At 50.0% G+C, this 13,671-nt stretch overlaps 2 protein-coding genes across 2 annotated transcripts; one reads left to right on the forward strand and one right to left on the reverse strand.

Moving 5' to 3' along the window:
- Positions 1-1,105: 1,105 nt before the first annotated feature.
- Positions 1,106-7,701, forward strand: LOC124703888 (glyoxylase I 4). Its single transcript, XM_047236129.1, has 3 exons — positions 1,106-1,646; positions 7,220-7,309; positions 7,488-7,701. Exons 1-2 carry the CDS (start codon positions 1,268-1,270, stop codon positions 7,261-7,263), a joined length of 423 nt encoding a protein of 140 aa, XP_047092085.1. The 5' UTR covers positions 1,106-1,267; the 3' UTR covers positions 7,264-7,309; positions 7,488-7,701.
- Positions 7,702-7,802: 101 nt separating this feature from the next.
- Positions 7,803-8,450, reverse strand: LOC124703887 (ferredoxin C 1, chloroplastic). The gene has a single exon (XM_047236128.1). The coding sequence runs from the start codon at positions 8,376-8,378 to the stop codon at positions 7,926-7,928; it is 453 nt and encodes a 150-aa protein (XP_047092084.1). The 5' UTR covers positions 8,379-8,450; the 3' UTR covers positions 7,803-7,925.
- Positions 8,451-13,671: the final 5,221 nt, after the last annotated feature.

Here is a 13,671-nt window from a genome sequence, read left to right on the forward strand (position 1 = left end):
AAAATAGCCCCTCCAGGCGCACTAAAATGCAGCACGCTAGCGCCGACGCAAACAGGTTTCACAATCACAATAAAATCAACAAGATCAAACAAACCCAAATAATTTTGCAATAAATTGCCTAGTTATTATTACAACAAAACCAAATACAACAATTGTTCACCAACATATATAACAAGTTTTTCATCACCACTACAACAAATTGTTTTTCAACAAATGAACAAATATGAAAATAAAATAGGCACCATTGTTTGTCATTCCATTTCCACCATGCCATTTCATTTCCACCACTCGATGAGATCTTTTTGAAGCTCATCATACACATCATCGGATCGAATGACATGATATGACGCAATGAAACACGCCACTCTATGTTCTCTTCTATGCACTTGCACATGAACCCTTATCAGCTCATCATGCACATCATTGGATCGAATGGCATGATATGACGAAAGGAAACCCACCACTCTATGTTCTCTTATATGCACTTGCACAACCAAAAAAGGAGCGGTCCACATCTTTGCTACGATCGTCCTCTATGATAATGTTATGCATGATGATACAAGCGGTCATGATGTACGAAAGGCAATCTTGGTCCTAAAATATAACCGGTCCTCTCACGATAGTAAATTGGGCTTGCAAAATCCCAAATGCTCTCTTCACATCTTTCCTAGACGCCGCCTATGCATTGTGAAATTGGATTTGTTTCTTACCTCTAAGTTTGACCATCGGCTTCACAAATGTTTCTTTTCAAGCCAATAGCATCAACATGGTCCCTTCTTCCACAATCTCAAGTTATCGTCGGATAAATCGTAGTACCTCTATAAACACGTAAAAATTGAACTCACCTCATCTACCTTGGGAAAAATAGCGTGGCAGAGGCGGAAACATACCTTCCGGCAATTTCACCGAGCACTTTGCGTGCGCCATGTTGCGTTGCCGCTTGGCGAGGACATGGTTTCCGTGGAGGTAACCCTAAACCCTAAACGATAGCACACTCTCGATCTGAAGCGTCAATTTTAGGGTGCTAGAGGGCGCAAAATGGCGCGTGTGGAGAAAGATTTAAGGGATATACTTTGCACTCTCGTGAAGAAAGAAGAAGAAAACTTGCTCTGCTCGTCGTGTAGGTCACACGTGTGCGGTGGCGTGTCCTCAACGAAGAAGCTACACAACTGCCGGCCGCGCGGCACGTTCCCCTCCTTCACTCAAACCCAAACCGCTCTGCCCACTCCTCCCCTGCACTCTCTACCACTTCTGACTTCTCCAAGCCATGGCCACGCTGCAGCTCAACCACATCGCGCGGGAGACCGCCGACGTGCGGGGCCTCGCCGCCTTCTACGAGGAGGTGCTGGGCTTCGAGCGCGTCCCGGCCCCGGCCTACTCCGGCTTCCAGGTCGCCTGGCTCCGCCTCCCGGGCACCCCCGACGTCGCGCTCCACATCATCGAGCGGGACCCGGCCACCGCGCTCGCCTCCTCCCCGGGCGCCCTCGGCGCCACGCCCGACCAGCTGCCCCGGAGGCACCACCTCGCCTTCTCCGTCGCCGACTACGACGGGTTCGTCACCGTGCTGAAGACCCGTGGCACGGACGTGTTCGAGAAGACGCAGCCGGATGGCCGCACCCGCCAGGTCTTCTTCTTCGACCCCGACGGTGAGCGGATTCCTTCTCGGATGCTTAATTGTGTCTCCAGTTTTCGCGATTTTGTTCTAGACTGACTTCCGCTCGTTGACGTCTATATGTTTCATTTGTACTTGCTGTTGCACTTGCAATATTGTATCTAACTGACGAAAACCTGGTTGTTTATTACCTCGTAAGCTACATAGGCATTTGAGTATTCTGGACTAGAACTACAGGCCAGTCTCAAATTTTCTAGGCCTGGCTTTACACGGGAACATTATTCTGTTCAAGTGATGAGCAATGCCTGACGCTTGTTTGGTTCACGGTCCATTATCTGTGCTATTTGTACAGCTTGCATCGCCCTGATAATATTCTGCAGCCTAAGAGCAGAGTTGTTGTTGAGTTTCTGCATTTTATGACTTTAGGATTACTTTTTTTGTTGTTGTGGGAAATACTTCCGACCTATTCATAAACTGTCAATGCAGTACAAAGAACACCAGAAGTAACAGAAATTACATTCAGGATTACTTCTGAAGTTCTGATAGGGTAGTAGTGATATTAGCTTTCCATTTGCAGCTTACTGTCTCAAATTCTTGGAACATCGTTAGTTCAGTTATGCACATTCTGCAGGGTATGTATACAATCTGTTTCTTATGAACCAACATTTGATATGTGTTCTGGATGCTTGTCAGTTTATAGTAAGATACTTCTTTGGTAAATTTTTTTTCTGTTCTAATCCCTCCGCCCCGTAATATAAGATGTTATTACAATTTACAACCAATTACTGACGGAGGAAGTACTTGTTAGGCAGGTTATGCTAAGCCTTCCTCACATAAAGTTATGCTTAACATACTATGGGGTAGTTAGGCTGTTAGAGTACGTAATGGGCTGGGGCTGGCGCTACAGCCCATTAGTCTTAGGGTTAATTACAGATAAGGGTCGCTTGCTTAGGGGTCAAGTAAACCTCTCTATATAAGGAGAGGAATGTATCAATCTAATCAAGCAAGAATTAAGAAGGAAATCCCTTCCCTCTTGCCACCGGCCGTGGGCAAAAGGCCCCCGGCCGGCCTTCTCGCGCCCTCGCTGCCCTCTCTCTCCCTCCCAAACCCTAGCAGCCACATAACAATTTGGTATCAGCTTTCCCGGGTTCGATCATGTCCAGCCCTCCACCGAGTTCTTCCCACTCGCCGCCGCCGCACTCCAACGTCCCCATAGTTCTCTCCTCGGCGGAGATCACTGCAGCCCTCCGTGATCTCGCCACCGCGGTCCAGGAGATCCACCTCTACTTGGCCGGCCCCTACGGGCCGCCGCCGGCCGCGCCACCAGCCGCCACCACCCCGCCCTGGTTGCCGTGGCCGTCCCAGCCCCTCGCGGGCCCCGTCGCTGCCGTGGCCTCGCTGCAGCAGCCGGCGCCGCCGCTGCCCTGGTTGCCGTGTCCGTCCCAGCCCCTCGCGGGCCCCGTCGTGGCCGTGGCCCCGCTGCAGCAGCCGACGCCGCCGCCACTCAGCCCCGGGCCAGCTACGACCGCGCCTGCGGGATCAGCTTTCCGGGTTCGATCATGTCCAGCCATCCCACCACCACTGGCCCGATGGCCACCACCACCGGCGCCCCGCGCAGGACGGTGCCGGCCACCTCCACCAACGCCGCCACTGCAGCTGCTGTCCTCACCGACGCTGTCCCTGCCGTTCGGTGGGCAGCTGCAACAACAGCAGCTGCTGCCGTCGCCACCAACACCGCAGCAGCGGCTGCTGTCGCCACCAACGCTGTCCCTGCCTTTCAGCGGTGTGGGAGCGACCTTGGCCCCGGGCTCTACATCGACACCGCCTGGGATGCCCTTCCACCAGGTCTGTTTCCCTCCGTCGCCGTCACCGCTTCCGGCTTGGATCGCTATCCGCCACGTGTCGCGGTGAGGCTGCAGGCTGCTGCGCTCGGCCTCCTAGTGCGTCGGCGTGTGCGGAAGATGCGTAATCTGCAGCTTCAGCTCCTCCAAGTTGCGCTTCGTTGCGCAACGGACCTCGATCTTGTCCGCTGCGTCGGGGATCTTGGGCGTGCGGTTTCCCCCACGAGCGGCGGACATGCTGTTTTTCTCGCGGGCAGCGACCTCAAAGTCTGCGCCATCGACAGTCATCCGGGGCTGAGAAGGCATGGTGTCGTTGGCAGGAGCGCACCGCGTAGCACCACTGCATTCCGCCGCCGGCCGCCGCGCGGGCTCCTTTTGTCCCGCTGGTTTCCATGGGATCCAGGTGGCTATACAGGTGCACGTCCGCCCGACGGATAGTGTCCACTTTATGTTCACGGGTCAACAATAAAGCTTCCCAGTCCATTTCAGGTTGAGAGTAATAAAACAAGCCGAGATGTAAAAGGCTCGTTTTTAGGTGTTAGGTTTGTGTTGCGTTGAGTCATGGTTTGTTTAGGTTGCAGCTCGAGGACGAGCTGCATGTCCAGGTGGGGTGTAGTGGTAGAGTATGTAATGGGCTGGAGCTGGCGCTACAGCCCATTAGTCTTAGGGTTAATTACAGATAAGGGTCGCTTGCTTAGGGGTCAAGTAAACCTCTCTATATAAGGAGAGGAGATGTATCAATCTAATCAAGCAAGAATTAAGAAGGAAATCCCTTCCCTCTTGCCACCGGCCGTGGGCAAAAGGCCCCCGGCCGGCCTTCTCGCGCCCTCGCAGCCCTCTCTCTCCCTCCCAAACCCTAGCAGCCACATAACATAGGCATGTAATTTCATCAGCCTAATAAGTCCAGTCGTGGAATGATTGCAACACTATCAGTTCTAGATTCTTCGTTAGGGAAAGTAGGTAGGAAAATCAATAGATCAGAACCCTTCCTTAGTTTGATGGTAAACCTTAAGCCAGAGACAAACTGGTTTTGGCCTGTGTGTAGTGCCATTTGCTTTGCATGTAGTGACATTTGCTTTCGATAAGTATTTTGTTAAAATTGGGCTCCACATAGGTCTTCATGCCCGTATCATTCTATGTGTGCAATAGTAGTGTGGAGTTGGTGAATGGCGAAAATTGCCCATAACTAGGGAAAATTGGTACCTCGGCTTGTCACTTCATCATTTGTCTACGCTTCTAGCCTTTGGAGAGCAATCACCGAATATTTTTGGCAGAGATGATTAGTCCGGTGGTTGGTATCTGCATGCTTAGAGCATCCCCACTCGTTGGCGCTCCCCACGCTTAAATCCGGCGAAATTTTCGTCCGGATTGGAGGAAGATTTGGCCTGGGGAGCGCCGAAGTTCCAGCCGTCCCCCCGGCAGGAAACCCCCAACCTCGACCATTTGACTATTTCAAACAAATTTAACATAAAATTTAACAAGTTCGGCGACCAAGAGTACGAAAATTGCTGAAACAAATTCGGCGATAGTCAGTACAATGTTTAACAAGTGCTGAAACAAATGAAGCACACAATTTCACAATTTTTCAAATAAATTAAGACAGACTAGTTGGCGTCGGCGTTGGCGTTGCCTCGGAGCCTCCATATGTGCTCCACCAGATCATCTTGCAGCGAGCTGATGCATTGTAGAGTCTCGAATCTCCTGGCGCATAGCAATGAAGGCGGCCCATGATGGAGGCACTCGGTGATTAGGCTGTGCAAGAGGACCCTCTCTCTCATATGGTGTTTCTTGCTCAGCCAGAGGAACCGGATGCTTTCGCTCATTTTCAATAATCATATTGTGTAGGCACACACAGCAGTTCATCACCTTCCACATCTGATCTTTGGACCAAGTCATAGCGGGGAACCGGACGACAGCAAATCTCTGCTGGAGGACACCAAATGCACGCTCGACGTTTTTTCGGCAAGCTTCTTGTTTCTTGACAAACTCGCAAAGTTTGGGGGTGCTAGGGTTCGAGATAGTCTTCACAAATGTTGCCCACTTTGGATAGATACCGTCTGCAAGGTAGTATCCTTTGTTGTAGTGCCGACCATTGATCACATAGTCCACCGGGGAGCATGACCCTCAACAAGCTTGGAAAAGACCGGGGAGCAGTTTAGGACGTTGATGTCATTGTTGGATCCAGGCATACCAAAGAAAGAGTGCCAAATCCAGAGATCATGGGTAGCCACTGCTTCAAGTATCACAGTGCAGCCTTTTTTGTGACCCTTGTACATTCCCTGCCACGTAAACGGACAGTTCTTCCATTGCCAATGCATGCAGTCAATGCTTCCAAGCATCCCTGGAAAACCTCTAGCTTCATTTGTTGCAAGGATCCTCTGAGTGTCTTCGACGGTGGGTGATCTCAAGTAATAGTCTCCGAACACTGCTATGACGGCCCTGCAGAACCGGTAGAAACAATCAAGGGCGGTGGACTCCGCCATCCGAAGATAGTCATCTGCAGTATCACCGGGAGCTCCATACGCCGACATCCTCATAGCCACCTGTGCACTTATGCGAGTGACGAAAATCCAACCAAACCAGGTGCAATCCGCCTTGCATCCGAAGTAGGGATCAAAGTCTCGGATGGCATACACAATTTCCAGAAATAGCTTTCTGCTCATCCTGAAACGACGCCGGAAAACACTCTCACCGTGCAATGGATTGTCGGCGAAGTAGTCGGCGTACAACATGCAGTAGCTCTCCATTCGCTGTCTCGGCTTGCACTTCCGGCGACCTGGTGCCGACCCACCACGTCGACCAGTTGCCAGTCCGCCATACATGCTTGCCAAAAAACCGAGGATCATCATGTGCTCGTCGTCTTGGGCGGCTGCTGCCATCTCTTCTTGCATAAGCTCGACGAACATCTGCTCCTCCTCTTCGTCCGAGTCCATGGCCGGCGAGGCAAATGGACGAACACCTGACGGGCGTGGTCGAGGCAACCCGAGCCACGAGCGACGAGGAGCAGGCCAAAGTCGGAAAACAGGCCGGCGGAAGAGCAGTCAGATAGGCCGTCGTCGAAAGACGGCGGAGTATAGGCAGGTGGGGAAGGAGGGACGGCGGAATCTGGGCAACAAGCCGGTGGGGTGGTGCCGGCGGCGAGAGAGATACGAGGGGTGGCGGTGGGGTTCGTGTGTCGAGTCACCGACAGATCGGGTCCTTTCCCGCTTTTCACTCGTCCGGAGTCCCCGATAGGTCCCCGGGGGACCGGGGATGGCGTGGGCTCGCCGGATGGATGAAGGGCCAAATCCGGACGAAAACGAGGAACCGGGGGCGCGACTGGGCCGAATTTCGCCGTCCGGATGGAAAAAATGTCGCTCGGGGGCCTCGTCGGGGGGACGAGTGGAAATGCTCTTACCAAAGTTTTGTGCTTGAATGGATCGATCATCCATTATGATGCGTAGTATTTTAGATTTTCTTTTTCTTGAACTTATGGCTGGTCTGTCAATCTCTTCATAGTACATACCCATCGTTGATTGTAATTTTCAGAACCCAGATTGACACCTTTCATGATTATTATCACACTTTTAGTGTTCAATTCAAAAGTTCATGCATTGTTACTTTGTAAGTAGCGAATTTCCTATTTGTCAGTAGCACTTCTGTGTTCTCATGCATAATTTTTTTTTGTGATGACTGGATGTTTTCCGTGTTTATTTGTCTTCTCTTGTTTGTTATGTGCAGTAAGTTGTACTGATTATTGTTAATAAAGTGTGGTTTTTTGTTGCAGGCAACGGCCTAGAAGTTACAAGCTCAAGCCCAGGCGATAAGTAACCTGGAAGCATCATATGATCATTCTTCCTACTTCAGCAGTAACCGTGTAAGCAATTGATCTAGCGCGTCTCAGACTGAAGACCCCACAACTAGTTTACACTGCACAGGCAATTTTCTGCTGCTGTTGGAAATTAAGCAGGGATCTGCTAGTCTGCTATGCTGAAGTACCGTCACCTCTCTTGCTGCATATGACCATCTCATATGTTTTTCTTTCTTGGTTTCAGGTAATGATGCCTTGAGACTGAGATGATGGGAAGTGCAGAATCTTAGGGAGCATTTCAGGATCATGTTTTATTTTCAAATAAATAATGGGCTTACTACCTGAGCTATGTATGCCTGTCTGTCTACATACTTGTAACATGAATATGTATATCTGTCACAGAATGCTGTTGTGTGTTACTGTATCAAGTTCTGTTAGCTCCGTTCTTGCCCAGCAAATCTTTCATTTCCGCAATGTTTCAGTTATTGTTGAACCAATCGATTCAGGCATAACGAACATGAATGAATAGGCTATATCCTCACCCAATTGAAGCAACTACTCAGGCAAAAAAGCATCTTATAATCGCTCGTGAAATACATTGTACAAGTCTCGGAGCACATGAGCGCTGCCGGCTCGAGGTAACCTGCTGCGGGCTGCTGCCGCCGGCGTGAGATGACATCGGTCAGTCGTTGGCGGTGGCGAGCTGGACCTGGAGCAGCTCGTCCTCGGGGATGACGCGGATGGTGCAGTCGGAGCGCGGGTAGGCGGCGCAGAGCAGCGCGTAGCCCTGCGCCACGACGTCGTCGCTGAGCATGCCGTCGCTCTGGTCCACCTTGCCGGAGACCAGCCGCGCCGGGCAGGTCATGCACACCCCGAGCTTGCAGTCGTGCGGCACGTCCAGCCCTTCGTCCAGCGCGCGCTCCAGGATGTTCTCGTCCTCCTCCATCTCCACCACCAGCGACTCGCTGCCGTGCTCGATCGTCACCTTGTACGCCCGCGGCGGCGCCACCGACGCAGCTGCCAGGCGCACCCTCGGGTGGAGCCGGCGGGGGAGAAGGCCGGTGGCGTGGTGTCCGGCATGGAGGCGCGGGGAGGCGACGGAGGTGGCGAGGTGGAGCAGTGAAGCGGCAGCCATGGTGTGCCAAAATGCTCGCGTGCGTGCGGCAGGTGGTGACGGAGCGTGAAGCCGTGCTAGAGGATAAGGCGCTGGGCCGCTGTCTGTCTCGCTTCAGCCGCTCATTGTTTTCCTCGAGATCCACGCTGCCCTTCTCGATTTGTTTCTTTGGATTTGTCCTCGGAAATGCTCTAGGGAATTAGGGAGGTCACACACGGGAAACTTACGATGCAGCTCCATGTAGCCATTTATTTTTAGTTTTAGGCATCTCCAGCGGCGCGACGCATTTCAGACGTCCGAAATATCCGTTTGCATCGTGTGGTGGATGCTCGACAAACCGTTTTTATCCGGGCGTCCGTTTGCACCTAGGAGTGGCTCCAACGGGCCGACGCATTTCCGCGTTTGCATCAATTTATAAAGTTTTCAAACAACAAAATAAGGAAATCAACAAAGTCATAGTTATTACATTTAAGTTTTTAAAAGTCGACATGAAAATAAGATAGTACTTCTCTAGGCATGATCTTCATGGCCAGCCAATGTCCACTGATGCTCAATCAGATCCGTTTGCAACTGTTTGGAGACGTTCTCGTCAGTGACTTCTACATTCCTATGTAGATAGTCCTGCCAAGATGAAGCTCCAGGAAGTGGCGCAACCAGCTCACCTTGGAAATCCCAGTGGTTCTCATTGCGGCCATCAGGACCCTCGTTCTCAACGATCATGTTGTGCATGATCACGCAGCATGTCATCACCTCATGCATGGTCTTCATCGATCATGTTATTGCCGGGTGACGGACAATTGCCCACCGAGCTTGGAGCACACCAAATCCGCGCTCCAGATCTTTCCTACAAGCATCTTGCATCTTGGCAAACCTCCTCGTCCTCTCGGAGTTTGGATTACGGACAGTCTTCACCAATGTGGCCCAGTCAGGGTAGATGCTATCAGCAAGATAATATGGTTTGTCATATGCATTTCCATTGATCTCATAGCTCACCCGGGGAGCTTTGCCTTGCATGAGCCGGTTGAAAACCGGTGATCGGTGCAACACATTGATGTCATTGTTGGAACCGGCCATGCCAAATCCATAAATCTTGAGATATGACAGCTTCAAGAATGACAGTTTTTCCCTCCTCATGCCCGCTGTACGCACCCTGCCATCCAAATGGACAGTTTTTCCACTGCCAGTGCATGCAATCTATGCTGCCAATCATTCCTGGGAAGCCTCTAGACTCGTTGATAGACAAGAGCCGCATTGTATCCTCAACAGTTGGCTCCCTATAGTAATACTCTCCGAACACGGAAATCACGGCTCGGCAAAACCTGTACATGGCCTCCAGACAGGTGCTCTCACCCATTCGAAGATACTCATCGAATATATCCGCAGCCATTCCATATGAGAGCATGCGAATAGCCGCGGAGCATTTTTGGTAGGAGGTGAAGCCTAATGCACCTGTTGCATCGCGCCTGCATTGGAAGTAGGGGTCGTAGTTTCTGACGCCCCGTAGAATGACCAAGAACAGGTCCCTTGACATCATGTATCGACGCCGGAACATTTTTTCCGGGAAGATCGGATTGGTGAGGTGGAAGTAGTCCTTGTGGAGGAGGGCCTGCCCTTCCACTCTGTTGCGCGGCAGGTTTTTGGAGCGCCCCTTCACAGAGCCCCGGTGCTGCGGCCCCGGGTTAGAGGTGAACTCGTGGATCATGGATGCCGCAATAGTTGCCAAAGTCTGCGTCGACTGATCGGACTCCTCGTCGGAAGAGGAGTCGACGACCTCCGCGCGGAACTTGTCCAGCATCTGCCACATGTCCATCTACGTGGGTACAAACTACGGATCAATGGCCGCGCACGATAGTGCCGAAAACACGAGTAAGAAACCTACCGACGCAATTGACCGAACAGGTCGTGGGCGGCACGGAAGGGCGGCGCAACCGGGAGCGTTTCGCCCGAAAACAGCCGGCAGGTACGCGGCGGAGCCAAGCCCGAGTACGCTCCTGCTCTCTCGCGCGGCAAGAACGGAGCCGACTGTGACTACTGCGGCGCTGCGGCCGGACGGCGGCGGGTGGGGTTGGGGTGGTGGCGTCGCACTAGGGCAGGAAAGAAGGGGAACAAGAAGCAAATCGAAGCGGTCGATTTCGCTGTCCCTGACATGCGGGACCGGGTAAGAAATGGAGGACGCTCCGCGCGACCGTCCAGCGTCCGCGGAGACGCAAACCTGGCGCATATTTGGGACAGGTTTGCGTCTCCGCGGACGGCCCGGTCACTTTGCGTCGCCCCGCTGGAGGTGGTGCCAGACGTATTTCCGGTCACGATGGACACAAACGGACGCTCGCGCCGCTGGAGATGCCCTTAAAAAATTAAATGCAAAACATTTTAAAAATTCAAAAAAAATGTGCTCGTCTTCCACGGCGAGAATTATATTTCAGTGAGAAACTAGGTGATTCGACACTTAATTATTCAGTTTATGATAAGGAGTTGTATGCTCTTGTGCGGTCGCTAGAAACATGACAACACTACTTATGACCTAAAGAGTTTATGAATCTCTGAAACATCTCAAGAATCAACTAAAACTGAACCGTAGACATGAAAAATGGAGTGAATTTATAGTGTATTTTCCTTATATTATCAAGTACAAGAAAGGGAAGGATAATGTTGTTGCTGATGCTTTATCTAGACGGCATATGTTACTATCCCAACTAGATGCCAAAATTCTTGGATTAGAGAGCATCAAAGAACTATATGCTAAAGACTCATATTTCTCTGAACCATTTGCAAAATGCAGCAAGGGAAAGGGTTGGGAAAAGTTTCACTTGCATGATGGGTTTTTGTTTCGGGCTAACAAACTATGCATTCCGGAGTGTTCGGTGCGTTTATTGCTTTTGCAGGAGGCTCACGCCGGTGGACTCATGGCACATTTTGGAGCGAAGAAAACTGAGAGTGTGCTGGTCGACCACTTCTTTTGGCCCAAGATGAGGCGAGACGTGGAGCGCTACGTGTTGCGTTGTGAGATTTTCCACAAAGCTAAGTCCCGTTTGAACTCCCATGGTCTTTATACTCCTCTATCTATTCCAAGTACACCGTGGGAGGATATATCAATGGATTTGTTCTGGGATTGCCACGTACTAAAAGGGGGAGTGATTCAGTATTTGTGGTAGTCGATAGATTCAGTAAAATGGCACACTTTATTTCATGTCACAAGAGCGACAATGCTTCACACATCCCATACCTCTTTTGCATGTAATGTTCCCCTGTACAATTTTGCTTTGATGATATGAAAAGTTCAGGTTGGCGTAAGCCCGCCGTAGTCCAGGTCAAAAAAAAAATGCTTGACACATTGCTGATTTATTTTTCAGGGAAATTGTTCGTCTACATGGAGTCCCACGCACCATTTTATTCAGACCGAGACACCAAATTCTTGAGCTATTTTTGGAAGACCATGTGGGGAAAACTTGGAACAAAACTATTATTCTCAACTACTTGTCACCCACAAACTGATGGACAAACTGAAGTTGTTAACCGCACATTGTCCATGATGTTGCGAGTAGTCCTAAAGAAGAATTTGAAGATGTGGGAAGAATGTCTACCTCATGTGGAATTCGCATACAACAGGGCGGTACATTCGACCATAAAATTTTGCCCTTTTGAACTTGTCTATGGTTTCAACCCCATTGCCCCCATAGACCTCTTGCCTTTGCCATTGCAGGAACGAACCAACCTTGATGCAAGTAACCGTGCTGAATTTGTCAAGAAGCTCCATGAGAAGGCAAAAGAGAACATTGAGAAGATGACTGAACAATATGCCACTCGTGCAAATAAAGGAAGGAAGAAGCTCTTGTTTGAGGAAGGAGATTTGGTGTGGATACATTTGCGGAAGGACCGTTTTCCTAACCAGCGCAAGTGCAAGTTAAATCCACGTGGAGATGGTCCATTCAAAGTTTTTGAGAAGGTAAATGACAACGCCTACAAGATTGACCTTCCAACGGAGTATGGTGTTAGTATAACCTTTAATATCTTCGACCTCTCCCCTTACTTTGAACCTTTAGAGTCGAGGACGACTCCTTTTCAAGAGGGGGAGGATGATGAGGACATCCCAGCCATCAACAATGCACAAAACATCAATGGACCTTTTTTTCAAAATGGGAGCTTATAGCCCCAACCTCTGCATCTAGAAGATGCACACAGCTGTTTTATTAAAGCATAGTTGTAGAGTATCAAACATCCAGTAAACTGATATTACACCCCACTCACGGGTCAATCAAAGTGGCTGTAAAACTCAGCCAAAGAAAAAGAGATGAAAGCATATGAAGTCGCGCAAAACATCAATGGACATATCACAAGAAGTCGCGCAAAACAAATATGCGATCAGGTGAACGCTAACCTAAGTTTATCTTGTACTACCTACCTTAATGAGACGGATATGCTTTCATCCACTTTGTCATTGTTTGTATTCAGAAACAAGGTTGAAGGTTACCCACAATAATGAAGAACAAAGTCATCAACAACAAGTTTCAAGACATCAACACAAGTCTCGAAAATATCTGCTACCACCAGTTTTGCCTCTAAACTTTCGTCATGGCAACGCCATATACTGGAGAGACGGGGCAAGTGGGCTATACCAAAAGAAGCTTCATCAAATTATCTTTCCAACAAAAAAAAGTCTCGCATTATTTCGAGTTCTGGAGCCAAAGTTATTGCTATTTTGGTGGAAGATGTCTAGGCTGTTAAAGTTTCACGAATTCCCGAGAAGCCTCTCAATAACCCCTCAAATTGACTATCCTTTGATGACGTTTTTCACCCGGTTATTTACCTCACATGTTTCCATACCTAACCAGGGGGTTGTTCCTTAGTATAAATACCCTAGTGCTTCCTCTTGTGGGAGACTTTTAGCCACTCCATATTCAGAACAAAGACAAAGCTCTTCCTGGGTTGGAGAGACCTTGCTACCCTTATTCTCGTGGTTCCTCGCGGATTTGCACCTAATTTGTGCTCCATGACTTGAGCGTGGTTGTGTGGATTAGAGTCCGCGACTCCTTTGCGTACTGCACCTAGTTCGTGCTTCATGACTTGAGCGTGGCTATGTGGGCTAGTTCGCGGATTGTGGATATGCGATTGTTCGGATTGCAGGCTACGGTTGGCATCCTCTCCACCCGGTCATAATCTCTTATTTTCGTTTTTGGCTGCTTGCAGCTAGTTATCTCCTTTATATCCTTGATCCTACTGCGTGAAGATCGGACCAAATCATCAAGCACCTCTTCCCCGAAGTCGGTGCATATCAACATGCCTAAGATTGCTTGACAAAGATTTGATGATATGTCTC

The sequence above is a fragment of the Lolium rigidum genome, chromosome 3 (genome assembly GCF_022539505.1).
Source record: "Lolium rigidum isolate FL_2022 chromosome 3, APGP_CSIRO_Lrig_0.1, whole genome shotgun sequence".
NCBI lineage: Eukaryota > Viridiplantae > Streptophyta > Magnoliopsida > Poales > Poaceae > Lolium > Lolium rigidum.